This window comes from Monopterus albus, unplaced genomic scaffold (genome assembly GCF_001952655.1).
Source record: "Monopterus albus unplaced genomic scaffold, M_albus_1.0 scaffold9.1, whole genome shotgun sequence".
NCBI lineage: Eukaryota > Metazoa > Chordata > Actinopteri > Synbranchiformes > Synbranchidae > Monopterus > Monopterus albus.
The window spans coordinates 1,729,798-1,746,588 of NW_018127889.1; the positions used below are offsets into that span (position 1 = coordinate 1,729,798).

The 16,791-nt window shown below is 40.7% G+C and overlaps 1 protein-coding gene across 5 annotated transcripts in view; it reads left to right on the forward strand.

Moving 5' to 3' along the window:
- utrn (utrophin) overlaps positions 1-16,791 on the forward strand; it is a 160,206-nt gene that overhangs the window by 127,071 nt on the left and 16,344 nt on the right. For 4 of the 5 annotated variants that reach the window (XM_020589235.1, XM_020589218.1, XM_020589228.1 and 1 more), the window contains 6 exons: positions 1,777-1,943; positions 4,089-4,200; positions 7,991-8,127; positions 13,140-13,178; positions 13,634-13,699; positions 16,269-16,334. In XM_020589235.1, coding sequence (XP_020444891.1) covers positions 1,777-1,943; positions 4,089-4,200; positions 7,991-8,127; positions 13,140-13,178; positions 13,634-13,699; positions 16,269-16,334 — 587 coding nt within the window. The remainder of the gene's footprint in view (positions 1-1,776; positions 1,944-4,088; positions 4,201-7,990; positions 8,128-13,139; positions 13,179-13,633; positions 13,700-16,268; positions 16,335-16,791) is intronic. The other variant, XM_020589213.1, reaches the window with a different exon arrangement.

Consider the following 16,791-nt stretch of genomic DNA (forward strand, 5'->3'; position numbering starts at 1 on the left):
AAGAATCAGGAGAACACACACACACAGACGTTCTCCTCCTTTTGATTATTTCTTCCTACAAATGTATTCAGCCCTTTGCAGCATTTGCTGCCCTTTTGTGTGTCAGGGATGATGGAAAGGTCGTCTTTGATTTGTTTAGCTAACAACAGCATGTCAAATCTTCTCACCCCGTGTTGGCTTTTCCAGTGAAGGGCTTGTTATAATCTGCAGTTGAACAACATTTGTGTTAAAATATATTTTGTGAGCATTGCTGTATTAAAATAATTTTTGTTTATAGGTTGAATTTAAAGCGACATGTGTTGGAAAGTGGAGGCTTGTTTTGTTGTTGTTTTGTTATGTTATGTTACTTCCTGTTATGCTGTGTTTACCAACAAATGGGGGTAAAAACATTACCTCCACCTTACCGGAGGTAATTACACTTCCAAAGGTTTAGAGCCACAGCTAAGAGTAGGAATGTGTGGTGTTTTTCATAGCAGCTTGCACACATGCAATATGGCTGTTAGCTAACTATAGGCTGTGTAGGACAAGGGCAGTGAAGGTGTAAAAATCAATCAGTTTAATGTAAGATATTTCAACCAATAAACATGAATAAGGAGCTCGTAAAAGTTATTTAGTTGTAGTTCACAATTCGAGGCCAGAATGCCCCTGAGGGAGTCATCAATTTAATATCTACTCTATAGTTATCTTACATTTGTCTAGGCATTAAGGATCAAGCAGGGAGTTGCAGCCTGTTCTTCATTTCTGGGAATGATATTGTGCACATTTCTCTGTCATGTCACAAAGTGCATTTACAGTTTATCAGCCCTGTTTGTTTAACTTTTCAAGATCAAATATTTTTATTGTCAATTCACTATATGTGCAGGACATACAGAAAATCAAAATACCGTTTCTCTCTCACCTAGTATTGAATGCCATCACATTTAGGAAACTAAAATAGAATAAAGTAGAGTAAAAATAGACTGAAAAGAATAAGAAAACTAAATCAAAGTGATTAGGATAAAACTAAACGGTACAACCTAATAGGCTATGACTCGAACCCTGTGCAAATAATAACAAGAATATTGTCAGATGGTTGAGACTGAGATGCATACAGACAGTAGTGCAAATGACCCAACAGCAGCAGATAAGACGGTAAAAACAGTCAGCCGCAGATTTACATGTAATATAACAAGAAGGGGGAATGTACTAGGTTTGTGCAAAACAGCAGAGGTAGTCTTTTTATATTTTTTTATGTTCTGTGGTGGGTCACAGTCCAGGGGCAGGGGGCAGAGGGGGGGAGGTAATGGACAGCGTTCAGCATCCTCACAACCTGGTAGATGAAGCTGTTTGTAAGTCTGGTGGAGTGGGCCTGAAGACTCCGATACCTTCTCCCTGAAGGCAGGAGTTTGAAGTGGGAGTGTACGGGGTGGGAGGTGTCATCAGCAATGCTGATGGCTCTGCGGGTGAGGCGGGTGTTAAAAATGTCCATGAGGGAAGGCAGAGGGGCACCGATGATCTTGGTGGCTGTATTCTCTATGTGTTGCAGAGTCCTTCTGCAGGAGGCAGTACAGCCTCCGTACCACACAGTGATGCAGCCAGTGATGACGCTCTCAATGGTGCCCTGGTAGAAAGAGCACACGAGGGTGGGTAGGACATTCTCAGTTTGCGGAGGAAGTAGAGGCGTGTTTGAGCTTTCTTCGATCTCTTTGGTCTTCCCCACATTTTACAGAAACTGTAAACTTCATATGGTTCCTGCATTTTTGATTTAACTCTTGGCTCCACCTCTTTTATCCCTAGGTGACTAACAAGGTGGAGCTGGAGCCCAGGCAGTTTATTGATTGGATGCGTTTGGAGCCTCAGTCTATGGTTTGGCTTCCTGTCCTGCACAGAGTTGCTGCTGCAGAGACGGCGAAACATCAGGCCAAGTGTAACATCTGCAAGGAGTGTCCCATTGTTGGCTTCAGGTAAACCCACACATTTACTCAGGTTTACCATTTAATTCAGCACTTGTGGAACACACATAAAATCAAGTGGTGATGAGTCTCTAACATGTAACAGGCCAGATACAAACACATTCATACACATATACCGAATGTGGCACTGTTCTCCGTCATTCGCTCCTGGTTGAGCATAAAGGGCAGATCTGCTCTGGAGGGCAGGCATTTATCTAAATGTCAGCAGCTGATACCCCACCGACTAAATACCATCCTGAGGTTTGCAATGAAACATACATTACAGTACACGCACAGTCATAAACAACAAGACACACAAACATACACTACACCGCCACATTCACAAAATTCACACTCCATAACAGACCGCCCTCTGATACTGTGCAGGACTGACAATCACACACCCTTTGTTTCAGCTGGGTCCTCATAATTACACGTGTGCAGTATAAAGGTAAAGAAAGATGTGCATTGCTTTTATCATAAAACTCAGTTTTTCACTGACCATTCTAGCAAAGAAAGATTTTTACTGCAGCTGAAGACAAGGGTAACACCATGCCAAGTGAAGTCAGGTGGCAGGATTGTCCCCTTGCTTTGCAAGCAGAAAGAGAAACACAGACATTTGACGAAGCACACGTCACCCCGGCTCTGTCATTGATCGATGAGAGGGAATGACAGAGAGGCAGAGAGAAGGAGGAAGGAAAATGCAATGCAGGCATTCTGTCTGATCTTGAGACCTGACACCAGCTGTGTTACTAGCAGATTTTTATTTTTTTTGTAAGGAGCATTTTTTTAAAGCTGTTTTTTTAAACATGGTTTATGAGATCATCCAAAAACTGAACTGTGGGATAGTTAACAAGCCACTGAGCTGCATGCACCTTGTTTCAAGCAATCTCACTCTATGCATGTACATTTAGATACTTGCAATATTGGACCTGCAAGCACTGTGATTTGCAATTTCCTAGTTCAGTTTTATTTCTCAGTTTTTGTTTTGATGCCTATAAAATTCTTTGCTCATGCTGTTTGCTTTTATTAGGTTTGGTTGGGAGAATTGAATACTCACCTTTTCAGAATATACAACTGTTCCCTGAACTATATTTCCTGTTAGTCATGTGATATGGTTGAGATCGATATAGCAATATTAAGAACAGCATTTTTAACATATTTCAAATCATAATAAGACAAATATATGATAACAAACACCTTTATTGGCCAAGTATGTTACACACAAGGAATTTGTTTCTGGTACAGAACCGATGGCAGCCATCTGCGGCACCACCTCAACCGATGGCTCTAACCATCGGGGGCAACGGGGGGGGGGGGTTCAGCGTCTTGCCCGAGCACACTTCGACACGTGGGCTGCAGGCACTGAGATTCAAACCTCCGATTGGGAGACAAGTGCTCTACCCACGGAACCACAGTTGCCCCAGAATGCCAGAATCTTGCATAAAAGTTTTTTTCTTAAATAAAAAAGTACTTTTTAAGGCTTAACAGGATGTCGCCTCAGAAACCTGACACTACAGTTTTCATAATTAAAAGTTGTTTGTGAATAAATGCTTTAATTAAGGGCCATCTTACTGTAGCACCTCCTGCTGTGAAGATGAATTAACACCCCCTCTTTGTTGTAATATGTTCAGTGTCGATATATAATGGCACACTTAGCTTGACGGTGTTGTGTGTGCTTTTCCATCCTTTGATATATGGCTCTCTTTCATAGCTCATCAGTCAACTAACCTTGGGAGAGCCAAAGAGGAGAGAAAGATAAAAGACTTAAGCTATTATGTCTGAATGGCTCGTGTCTCAATTTAGCTGTTAAATGCCCTCCTGGCTACAGTAACATCCTGACAGTCGTTGTCACCTTGTTGTGTTTTGGTGGAAATCCAACTGTCTGTCACAGTGTTAACATATTGACGAGGGTTTGAGTGTGTGTGTGTGTGTGTGTGAACGCTTGCACGTGGAGGTTTGTGTGACAGTTCCTCAGGAGAATGTGAAGATGAATCATGTTGTTGCTACAAGCGTGCTTGCTCATGTGTGCATGCACACACACACGCACACAACATACCCCGAGGACATGAAAGTGACATCTAGAGCCACTATTTCTCATCTCAACGGATCCCCTTTTCACCTGCCTTTCTCCTTACCTCTCCTCTCTCACTCCAGGTATCGCAGTCTGAAGCATTTCAACTACGATGTGTGTCAGAGCTGCTTCTTCTCTGGGCGCACCGCCAAAGGCCACAAGCTCAACTACCCCATGGTGGAGTACTGCACACCAGTAAGGGAGTAGCACACACACACACACACACACGCACACTCTCTCACTCATACACATGTTGTTCAATAGCTCATTTCATATCTCTGTTCCACAGGCTTACACATTCTACTCATCCATTTAATGAAAACACACACATTCACACTTTCAGACTTTGGTTACCTCCTACCAGCCCCCTGTTGTATCTTTCATTAAAACTATTCTTCTCCAAATGTCAAATAAACCAGTGACTCATTCTTCAACCCTTGAGTATTCATGCTTATAATTTTTTGTGCTCTCAGGATTTTTTATTTTAACAATTACAGCAGCACAGATACCCCAAGTTTCAGTTTTTGTACTAATGTCCAAATACATTGCTGATCCTCCATAATTACAAAATTCCAGATTAGAAATCATTTTTATGTTGGATGATATTTCACCAGACATGCTGTGGCTGCACACCATGACTAAATGAATAAAATACTGAATTTTTTAATGATATTGACAAAGGAACAATACTTAATATGGATCACATCTCGACAAGGTTAGTACTGGGTTTATTGGATTGGTGAGTTCCTGAGGCTTTTGACCATAAAGTGCAGTTGTAAAGGTGCTTCATGCTGGGTACTTGCTTTTTTGTCCACAAAAGCCCACTTTCAAAGCTGTGGAAAAAAACCTTCTCCATTCATTTCAATGGGGGTTTGTGTTCACTGCAGCCACCACCTGCATCACAGGGGCCTCCGGCAAAACAACGCAGCCGTGTGCAGCAAAAAAAAGTTTGATCTGGTTCAGCTTTTGCTGCACTGGATGATGACATCATCTGGCAAAGGTGCTGTGTTGACCACACACATACAGGGGAACCCCTCACCATAGCCCCTTGCATAAAAAAACAGCAGGGAGCTGCTTTTTACTGTACTAAGTCTGAATTCCTGCTAAGAGGTGCATCCCCTTACTTGTGACTGTGTGAACAGATTTATATACCTACACTGTGGTTAATACAAGTGGACATTGCTCCTAGCCCTGGCCTGTACGTCCCCCTTCCCATGCAACCTTGCCGGGAGACCACTGGCTTCATTTTGATTTACATGAGCAAATGATAAAATGCTCATGGCTCACTGAGGTCTTTTTATAATTTCTGCCAGAAAGCAACATTTCACTTTACTGCTGCACAGAGAGAAGAATATTAGAAAAGGGAGAGCCTGGTGAAATCGAGCATTGCACTTTTTCTCGATTAGGATCACACAACTTGTTTCAGCATTGCTTAACATCAAACTTTATGTGACTTGAGTGGAGACATTTTTCATTTCTTTTAATTTGTTTCTTCAGTTTTGCAAATGGGGCACAAATTGACTTTGGAGGATTAGCTGTGGGGGGCAATCATTCTTCCCTGAGCTAACATGCAGCAACTTGCCATGACTTAGAATAAACATGATCTTATTTTCAGCTTCAGAAACCAAACACTTGAAATGTTGATATTACTGAGGAGGATATTACTTGGCTATAGGGTATGTTGGTCACTCCAGAGTTTACTGATCATCAGAATGATCTGAAAGGAAGACGTAAACAGAGACTTCAACATTTTGTTGTGTCCTGTCTTAAAATGTTTTGTGCGTTTATTCAGGGTTTATTTCACTGATCAGTTTATTAGGTGTGTTTTCAAACGATGTATCTACGGTACATCTAGATATTTGGTTGTATCTTTTAGGTACCAGTAGATGCATCTTTATTCACTTAGAGCTAGTCATTCCAGCTGACCTGAGAAGCCAAACAAGACTGACTTTAGATGAGATCAACAGCTCAAGGACTGTGTTGATGAAACTTGCTAGATGGACAGTAATCTGTGAAAAACAGAGCACAGGACAAAAGATTTTATGTTCTGATTCAATGAATATTTTGAACTTTTCAGCCACAGTGTTAATCTCTGTGTCTGCCAAAAGATATTCACAACTTATCACTTCTTTAATGAAAGGCTGTGACAGTATTATACTGGTCTGCAGGCTTTTTCAGCACAAAAGCTAAAAGATGTGTGAAGCTAAGGAGAGCAGTGAATGGAGCCAAAGACAAGCAAATTATAGGGGACAGCTTGCTTTACAGTGCCAAACATTAGACTGGTGCAGCTGCTTATGTTCTTTACGGACAATCACCTAAAGCATAAATGCAGATAAATGCTAAGATGGCTGTAGAACAAAAGTAAGAAAGACCTTGAAATCCTTCGACTTCAGTCCAACTTAGAGGTGTGGTATGATGCTGTTTACAAACACTGCACATCCAACTTAATACAGCTTTACTGAACTGCCACATACTGTAAGACTGGTAGAAAATCACACAAATCTAGTTGTTCCAAGCTGTTAGATGTACAGTATCTAAGACCCAAATCCGAGCAGTCGTCTCAAAATTGGAAGGTTAGTGGTTTGATTCCTGGTCTCGCTGGGCAAGACACTGAACCCCTAGTTGCCCCTGGTGGCCAGGCAGCAACTGACAGTAAGATATTTCCCCATGGGATTAATAAAGTATAATAAATTAAATACAAAATTTTAAATCTGTAATTCCAGCCACAGGGAAATTAAATGAAATCTCATTTGAATTAACTTCTGTATTCAACACTATTGAAGTGCAAGGTTGTTTTTTTTTTGTTTCTCTTTGTTGCCTCAAAAAATATCAGTATCATACATAATTGTATTTGCCCTTCTCCCCATGCTCAAACCAAATTGCATTTTGGTTTTACACCTTTGAAAATATCACATCCATGTGGAACAATTATTCTATAAAACCCGATTTTGCCGAGAGTTACAGATGGATCGTCGGGTTTGAGAGATTCAAGGCAGTCATTTAATAAGATTTGTTGTCTTATCTTTGTTGTACTGTTTATTTTATAGCTACTATATTGCTTTATTGTTTTTTAGGTGTAGATTTTTATGGGAGTGGCCTTTTCCTACTTCCAAGGAGATTTGTTGGTGATATCGAAGAAGACAAATTTGGTGCTGTGCTGTATTGATTACTGTAATTTTCAGTGGTTTTACCTTTCATAAGTGGAGATGATGTTTGGGTTCAAGTGTGATTCATGTGTCTGGTGTCATTTTGTTTAAATTAAACATTTTCTGGCTATCTCAGCACATTGGGGGGCGTTCTGGTGGCCTTGTGGTTCGGACAGACTGTAAAGTAGCCATTGCAGTTCCAGCTGGAGGCCTTTGTTGCCTGCCATGTCTCCTCTTTTCTCTCTCTCTTTATAATTTTTTCCTGTCTTTATCTACATTGTTACTATATAATTAAAGGCAAAAAAGAAAAGAAACATGTTTGTTAAGCCACACAGGAAAAGATCCTACATTAAAACATATATGCATAGAAACACAAATATATAAAGGTGCACAAATTATTCCTTCTGTTTCCCAGAATTGTTTTGTAATTGCTGTTGGTTTGCTCAGGCTGCCATCTTAAATTGCATGGATTAGTCAATAAGCCAAGTGAAGTCAATAGCCTATTCATTTACGCATATCTATCAGCTGTGAGAGTTACGTATTTGCCTTTGTGTGTGTGTGTGTGTCTGTCTGTGAGATCAGTCGTACTTCTCTGAATCCTCTGCAAAGGGATTTCCTTGCCTCCCAGCCAGGCTATTGTTGTAATTTGTTGTTTGCTTGCAAGGCAGAAATCACTTCTGCAGGAGGAACACCTTTAAGTATCTAATTAACAAAACCCCATTCTCTTCCACACATAATGCATGCTCCTTATGTGTGAACAAGACACTGTGGAAATACATAAACTCACACACAATGCGATCAATAACACCACACACTCACTCTCTCTGTTTCTGTTGTAGACAACATCAGGCGAGGACATGCGCGATTTCACCAAAGTGCTGAAGAACAAGTTCCGATCAAAGAAGTACTTTGCCAAGCATCCTCGGTTAGGCTACCTACCGGTCCAGACAGTTCTAGAGGGCGACAACATGGAAACGTAAGTAACACAGTCTTTCTGAAATCAGATATAATAAACTCTTCATTACAAATCAGTGTTGACACATTAATGGCACCAAAACTAGGACCCCCTTTGTTTAGTTTTATGTCTGTCAAAGCTCGCGAGCCCTCTCAGCTGTCCTAAGGTTACTTGATGTCAGAAAGTGTCGCTAATACATCTATAGCTTCAGTAATGTCATGTATTTGTGGGTGAAACATCATGTGTGGTCAAGGTTTAATGATGAGAGGGATTTAAATCTAAATTTTGTGGGTGTGGCTTAGTGAAAACGGCATATGGAGCCCTAGTGAGTTCTAGATGACAGCTGTCCCACACCTCCCTCATGTGCTGTTAAAGCAGATTAAGAGTGAGGAAGGTATAAATAAATGAAAGCATAATCGCTCTCTTTTGGAAACATCAAGTTTTTGCCCACTGACATCTGAGCACACACTTTCTGCTGCTCTACTAGCTGCTGCAAATCATAAGTTAACAGTCAGGTTTTTAATTTCACTGTAACTCAAAAAGCTTAAATGCTTAAGTTTTCAAATGGTACTTTTTTTGTAAGAGACCAATAAACAAAAGGGGCCATGATTGATACTGCAGAGGTTGAGATATCCTGATTCAAGCTTCCAAAACCTTGGAACCTAAGCTTCCCAAAATGCATCTCGATGCTGTCTTTTGTTAAAAACTCGCAGCTCACCACATCTCTCAAACTCCATGCTCTGGGTGGATCTAGAAAATTTTGGTCTGGTGGCCAGGCTGGGACACAGACTCAGAGAGGGGTGGCACATAATGTAAAAATTAAATTAAACCCCTAGCTCTATGAAATAATGAACAACACATTATTAAGAATCTAATTGTTTATTCTGTGTAAACATGAGGCACACAGTTCTTTCTTCAGCTGACGTTGGTTGTGCTCCGTCTTCTTGTTTTCCCCTCCCACTGAGGTTGGGACAGACACACACATGCCTAGTAACCTACTCCACAATAACACAGTTGGAGAAATGAATGCAAATACAGTATCATGCTGCATGCATGTTATAACATAAAACTAATTTGACTAGTGTCAATTATAAAGAAAAATGTTAGTTGTATTTAAGGCAACAATTTGTCATTGTTTTTCATTTTTCATTCATTATACCAACAAGCATCACATTTAGACTGGTGCCATCTCGGGCCACCCCCCTGGCTTCGCTGATGTCCATGCTGCCAGTCTGTAATGCAGGCTTTCATTTACAACATTTGAGTCTTTGGATCAAGATGATTCCACTCATTAATGTTCTTAGACTTAACAAATCCTCTCAGAGGACACAAAGGCACACAACCGTTTTCACACCTGAGCTGTAATTCACATAATTACTAAACTGACTTTGACATGTAGAATAGATGGATTGTCTCTTTAAATGCACCTTACTGTCCTATCTCTCTCTTTGTCATAACTCTCCTCAGGTCACAGATTATGAAAAGTTTCATGTGTGTCACTCAGCACACACTCATGCACCAAGTGCTACAATTTATGGGGAGTATAATTTCCCACTCGGTTTATGTGTTTATTTACCCGTTGGCCCAGTCTTTACCAGGAGCTGTTGCTGCACTGTAGATCTTCAGCCTGCAGCACTGGCCACAGTGACAACATCTGATTTATGTGCCTGTTTAAACCAGCTGTAAATCCCCCCAGAGAGCTGTTTAAATAGGCCCACCTTATGCAGATTCCTCACATGGGTGCCTCATCCTCCTCTCCAGAGCTGTGGCCCTCTTTGAATGCCAGCCTGCTTGCCCCCTTGTGCTTTGAAACTGTCACACTCACTCGTTTTTGTGTTTTTTCCATATTTGATCTATCGCCCACTTTTTTCCCACCTGTCAGCATTTTTATGTTTTGTGGAACATACCATTATTTAGTCACTCCTAATGTCACATTCCGATTCCCCACTTATGCTTTCTTACTTCAGAACAAAGTAGTTTAGCATTTTTTTTAAGCCCCAAAAACTTTCAAGGATGTTCATGCGTGCACACACAGTGACTCCCCAGTTTTTTTTTCCTTGCGATAAGATTTTCACTAACATCCAGTTGAATCCAGTCTCCTCTCAGATCGATTGCATTTCCTTGTTCTTCCCTCCCATCCTTGCTCATCCTTCTCCTCACCTCCCACCTCACTCCATTCTCACTTCCCTTCCACTCTGACTAATGACTCCTCCAGAGCTGCCTGCCTGATAAATGCCTCTAACAGGCGGAGGGATGGTGTCGAAATGTGGAGATTTTTTTAAGGATATGGCAGAAGGGAATGGAGACTCAGAGAAATTTAGGGCTATTTCATGGTCATCTTTTCCTCATTTCTTTTGCTGCATTAGGCCTCCCAACATTCTGCGGACTAGCCACGTGCAGCCGCAAGCTTGTGCGTGCTATCAGACAGTTTTGTGTACAGAAAGAAGCCTGTGTGCAGTTTTTAGCTTTTCAGTTGTCTATATTGATCTGGCTTAGATGTATGAACAGCATTAAGAAATGCTTAGCAAATCACATTAATTTAAGACCTACAGTATACTCTCACAGTTTATGGGCTCTCGCCATATTCGTGTCACTAAAATAAATACCGTGACCTAAATTGAAATGGATTTTTTTGTAACAGGAACAAGGTCTAGTTCCTGCTTAAAAAGAGGTATTATTCAGATTAGGTAAATCATCATTAGCATTTGCTGCTGTGTTGGTTGTAATAAGAATATGATTGCTCCCAATTTTTCAACTTTGTTGGCAAACCACTAGCATACTACTAACATCATCCTGAGTATCATATCGGAGAAATAGGTTTATCTTTTTGTGTACAATGTCAAGCAAAATTAAGAGATTTTATTTTTAAAATATCCCCCCAAACCCCTTTCATGCTCTTGTCAGGCTTCATTACTCATCTTAACAAAACGAACTTCTCAGTTGTTATTTTTAACGTGCTATAGCGGCAGAAGAGAACATTAGACTGTCTGCTGTATAATTGCCCTCTCTAATGCACTCACTCACTGCCTCTCTCCTTTCCACTCTTGTTTCATCATTTCCATTTTTTTATTCCACACCCACTCAGTTTCTCTCCACCTTGAGAGAGCAAAACACCACCTACTCTCGGCTCCCACTTATATCTTTGCTTAATTTCACACCACATAGGATTTTTGATTTGTCACAGCTATATTTGATAACATGGGGGGGGGGAACCTGCTAATGGTTTCCCACTCGGTGTTTGTTTTAGCTTTTCACTTGACGTGATGAGATCGGGCAGACGAGTTTCTGCCGCATTAGGTTTTGCAGAGAGGTTAACAGATTTGAATGTGAATTTGAACATTAATGGATCTTTTTTTAAGTCTTAAAATTAGTTTGATGCAGCCATAGGAAAAAATGTTCCTCTTTAGCCTTCTGTTCATTAGTTGGTGTAGCTCAGTGCAAGAAACAGATTTTTACAGTTGTTTTTATATCAGCATGTCATCAAAGTTGTTTTTGTATCTTACACTCACTCACACATGCACACTTGTACCTTTCAGTCCTTCAGCTGTCTTCCTGACAGACAGGTAGAGGTGTCAGCACATAGAGATGGTCTTTTACCCCTAACAGAGAAACTGCATGACAGGGTGAGGAGCAGAGAGAAGCAGTGCTAACTGGGTTACTACTAGTTACTAGTAACTGAGTTACTGCCACAGCACAATGAACCAGATAGAGTTTTCTTTAACCTTTCACACAAAACAAAAGATGGTATCTTCCACCTTTTGATTGACTGAATACACCTGATCCAGGTAATCAGCAGTCGGTAGGGTAGGGATAGTGAGAAAACAAGCAGAGCAGCAGCACTCGAGGACTGGGAATGCCTACCCCTGATCTAGAATCTACAAAGCTATAAATTTTTGGCAAAGATGAAAACTGACATCACTCTCCTGAAAAAACAAAAAGAGCACACTCACTGTCCCTTCTGGCAAATACGTTGGCGGAAGCTTGTCAAATGCTGTGGCTCCAGCTCTGGCTTAGTCTGCCCTGCCGACCTCGATTTCTCTCTTTCTCTCACTCTCTCTTTTTTTAAAATTCCTCTTCAGTCTGAATCCCCTGCTCCTTTCTGAATTCTCCTCCCAGCTACAGAAGTGCGACTACATTGGCAGCCCTCCTGTGAGAAACGTAAGCACTGTGCCACATGTCTCTCTCTGAATCTCCCTGCTTTAATGTGGGAACAAAAGTACGAGGCTAAAGAGTGTTAACCTCAACTGTTATCTTGCCTATTTTTAGCCAGCTCCCTCCAAGGTGTGAGGTGTCCCATTTGTTTACAAAAAATAATTGATGCTCTGCATCAATAAGAATAACAGCAGTGACAACAGACTAGAAACCTAGAAACCTTCTGAGGAGACATGTCTCTGTATCTCAGTTCCCACTGCATGGGCTCTAGTTCTAATTTTATAACATAAGGCTCAAAAGCAGGTTCTACTGTCTGTATGTTTTGGGTGTAGTATTTCTGTAAATCCTGTAGGAAATAAATGAGAGAAAGGAATGATTGAGTCGTATCATTCTGTAGAAAAAAAATTGTAAAACCAATTTAGTGAATTATGTGTGACAGCAAAGTCAGCAGATAGACTCAACCATGTTCTGTGTGAGCTTTCACACACACACACACACGCACACACACACTCTCTCTGGGCATATTGTGACAGGTCCACTTGCTCGTTTTGCCTTTTCAAATTCGTCAGCCTACAGATTTTCTGTGTCACAGGTCTGTTTTGCATCAGGCTTTAGAGAAGATCACAGGGGATAATCTCAACCACATATGCTGTGTGTATATATATTTATATATACAGGTGGCTGATTTACCTCCCTTTCCTCTGTGTTGAGTCTGGCCGCTCAGCTGCTGGACAGACTCTTCCTTCCAGTTCTTCCTCCACCTGCTGTGTTTTTGTTTCTAACCCACTGAGTGATTTGACCTTGAAATGTTTTGTGGTACCTTTACTCCCCTCCCTCCTTCCCTACCTTCCCTACCTTCCTCCCTTTCGTTTCTCTTACAGCCCCATCACCCTCATCAGCATGTGTCCGGAGCAGTATGAGTGAGTATCCACACCACCAGCAACAGCGCCTTGTCTCCAGACTGGAATGCCTTTAACTGACACTCCCTTTACACCCTTGTCTCCTCACTCACTTCCTCTTACGACCTCACACCAGCCAAGCCATGACTGCACTGCATGTTGTCTGACTGCCTGAGCCACTGGCTACACATGCAGCCAAAACACTCACCCACTGTCTTAGCGCTGCCTTCTTCTCTTTAAAGCATCCAACTAGCATTTAGTTGCTCCTCCCAGCAATGGCTGCCAAAACCATCCAAACGCTACATAGATCACCCCACTCTCTTGTTTCTCTTTCTAGGATCATCAGAGTTGTTTTCTATGTGATGCTTGTGAAGGGTTGTGTGTCTGAGTTTGTGCATGCGCCTGTTAGATCTCCCTGTCTTAATGAGGGTGTATGAGCATGCTGAATTCATCTCCATTACCCCATTCATTTCCAGGCTGTCGCAGACACCCCAGCTCTCTCATGATGACACCCATTCCAGGATAGAACAGTATGCCAGCAGGTACGCACTTCATTCTGTGGTCATCATCTCCTCATCTCAGATGCCACAAAGCACACACTTTTAAAGGGAACTGCTTACTACATGTAAATGTTGCAGATTAAATAACAGCCCCATGATAGGCCGAGAAACCCAGGTTTAAAGGGCATTACCACTGTTTTTGCAGGTTTTTGATAATTCACTACAAAAAACCCCCAATATTTTTTATAGTTGCAGATCCTTTTTGAAGGAATATCACGATTTTGAATGTGTTATTTCCACAGTGCAGGTTGCACTTGCCTTTACTCTGTACGCAAGGTGCATTGCTAGGCAACAGATGACAACAAAAACCGCTGACATGACAACCAAATCAAATCTCTGTACGGTGATTTTAAAAGATGGAAATAAATGGAAAAGAAGCTACAGGGGATATTGCATGATGGGAAACACTGCATTATGCTATGTAATAATTTCATCAGAAATGTAAAATGTGTATTTGTAATTTAAAGTAAACAAAATGGTTAAATAAGAGCCAAAAACTATTCATTATCATAAGAGGTCTATGTAGTGCAGACATTGTAAGGAAGAAATGTCGCATTCTTTCACCTCCAAATCAAACACAAACAAAGCACCTTCTATTAATGTCAAGGAACGCAGATAATTTTATTTTGGGGAACTGAACTGGCTCTGTTGAGCCGAGACATTACAAAGACATAACAGCAAGGGGAAAGCATGTTTCCCAATAAATGGAGACAAAAATAAGCCTTTTGCCTTTATGTTTGTAGTGAAAATGTTATTTTGCAATGACAAATAAGAGAAGCAAAAATGTTTTTCTCCCATTTTCCCTCAAACAGCACCAGAGCCTCTGAGAAACCCAGTCAGCAATATCTGGCTTTCTCTCATGACCAGTGATCTGTATAAACAAATGTTCCACAAACGTTCAGTGTAATTTTAAATATAGAATAATGAAGGTCAGCCTGATCCGTTTAATATGTGCATTAATGGAAAGCATTACATGTATATTAGATCTGACATTCATAAAATACACTTTACAATGTTGTCTGCTTTTTATTTTGTGATCAGCAGTGTTCACATATATTAAATGTCAGATGACTATCAAAGTCTGCTCTGTGAGTGAACTCCAAAAACACACAGCCACCCACCACTTTGGCTGGTGACATTACAGGTTTGCTTCTGAGATCAGAGTTGTAACAGATCAGTCTGATGGCTGTTTTCACTTCAAATGATCCTGCATCATACATCAACACACCCATGTACACGGTGTGTGAGCTGCAGCTAATCTTTACCAACATAACCAAATAATGTTCTGCTGCAGTGAGATTGAAAAGCTGCCACGCTTGATATTAAGATAAGTCTGGATGTTTACATCCACAAGTATCACATTTGCACAAATCCTGTCTTACCCCTTGGAAGAATCTGGGTGTGCACACATACAGTGGCAAGAAAAAGTACGTGAACCTTTTGAAATTTCAAGGTTTTCTGCATTAATTTGTCATAAAATGTGATCTGATCTTCATCTAAGTCAAGAGCACTGATGAATATAACGTGCCTAAAAGAACACCACAAAAAAATTCTGATCTTTCATGTTTGTATTAAAGACACTCATTCAACATTCAAAATGGTAGTGGAAAAAGTAAGTGAACCCCTGGAATTAATAAGTGGTTGACCCCCCTTTGGCAGCAATAACCTCAACCAGGCACTTCCGGTAGCTGTGGATCAGACCTGCACATCATTCAGGAGGAATTTTAGCCCATTCTTCCTGCAGAACTGCTTTGGCTGCTTTTGGCAGTGTGCTTTTTCACAAACGTCAGACATTTATCAATGTTCTTTTTACTAAGCAGCGGTAAACCTTCGTGGTGTCCTGCCATAGACACCCTGTTTGTTCAATGTGTTATGTACTATAGACTCATGACCACAGATGTTATCCAGTTCCAATGACGCCTTCAAATCTTTGGCTGTCACTCAAGGTTGTTTCTTTACCTCATTGATGAGTCTTCATTGTGCTCTTGGGATCATTTTGACTGGGCGCCCACTTCTTGCTAGAGTAGCCTACCTAGGATTGTTTGCCTAACTGTAGAATGGTGAATTTTTAAAGTCACTGAAATCACTTTATAACCCTTTTCCAGCTTTATGCAACAACAATTCTTGATTGTAGATCCTCTAATAGCTCTTTCTGGCAAGACATGGCTCACATGAGCATATTCTTCTTGTGTGGAGCAAACTCAAAAGGTTTGAGTAGTTTTTATTAGTCAAAGTAGCTCTAGTCCACACCTCCAAACTCGTTTTCTTAACAATACTCCAGGTATGCTAACACCTGACTCCAGTTAGCTTCTTTGAGGTCATTAACTCAAGGGTTCACATACGTTTTCTTGCCACTGTATACTAGAACGTACTGTACTGTACGTGCACCTGTGTAAAGTTGTAATTTCTTTACATTTTCACTGGTGTGCTACTGTGGCAGTGAGATCTTCATTTTTAGATACTGATGTTCTACATTTTAATGAGATGATGACAGTGTTTCAGTTTTGGCTGTTAATTTAGTTTTAGTCACTGATGATGTCATCTTTCTCAGGCTGGCCCAGATGGAGCACTCCAACGGCTCCTTACCCACAGACAGCAGCTCAGCCACAGGAAGCATGTAAGTCACATTTTGACATTTCCAACATTTTTTGTTTTGTTTTGTTTTTACATCACCTACAACACGACATGTTTACATCAAATGTTGCTTCAGATTTCATTTTCCAGTTGCTGTAAACCAACACCTCTCTAGAAACATACACCTCTTTATTTCATAGTTAATATACAGTATGCATTTTAGCTGGAAATCATCTTTCATTCAATTAATGTAAGCTAATGACATGTTATATTTGAACAACTGCTCCAAACAACCAAAGATTTATTAAAAAGTTGAAGTTAAAGTGTTCCTCTTGGTATTTGGTTTGATTATATGTCTAAGGTGGTCAGACTTTAAAAATGTCTTTTCTGGCTTTAGTTTGTCAAAACTGGCCAAAGAAATGATAAGGGCGGCTTTCTGCACTCCTGAAAAGAGAGGAAAAGTGAAGAAAGGTTTTAGGAAATTAGAAAACAATATGGAG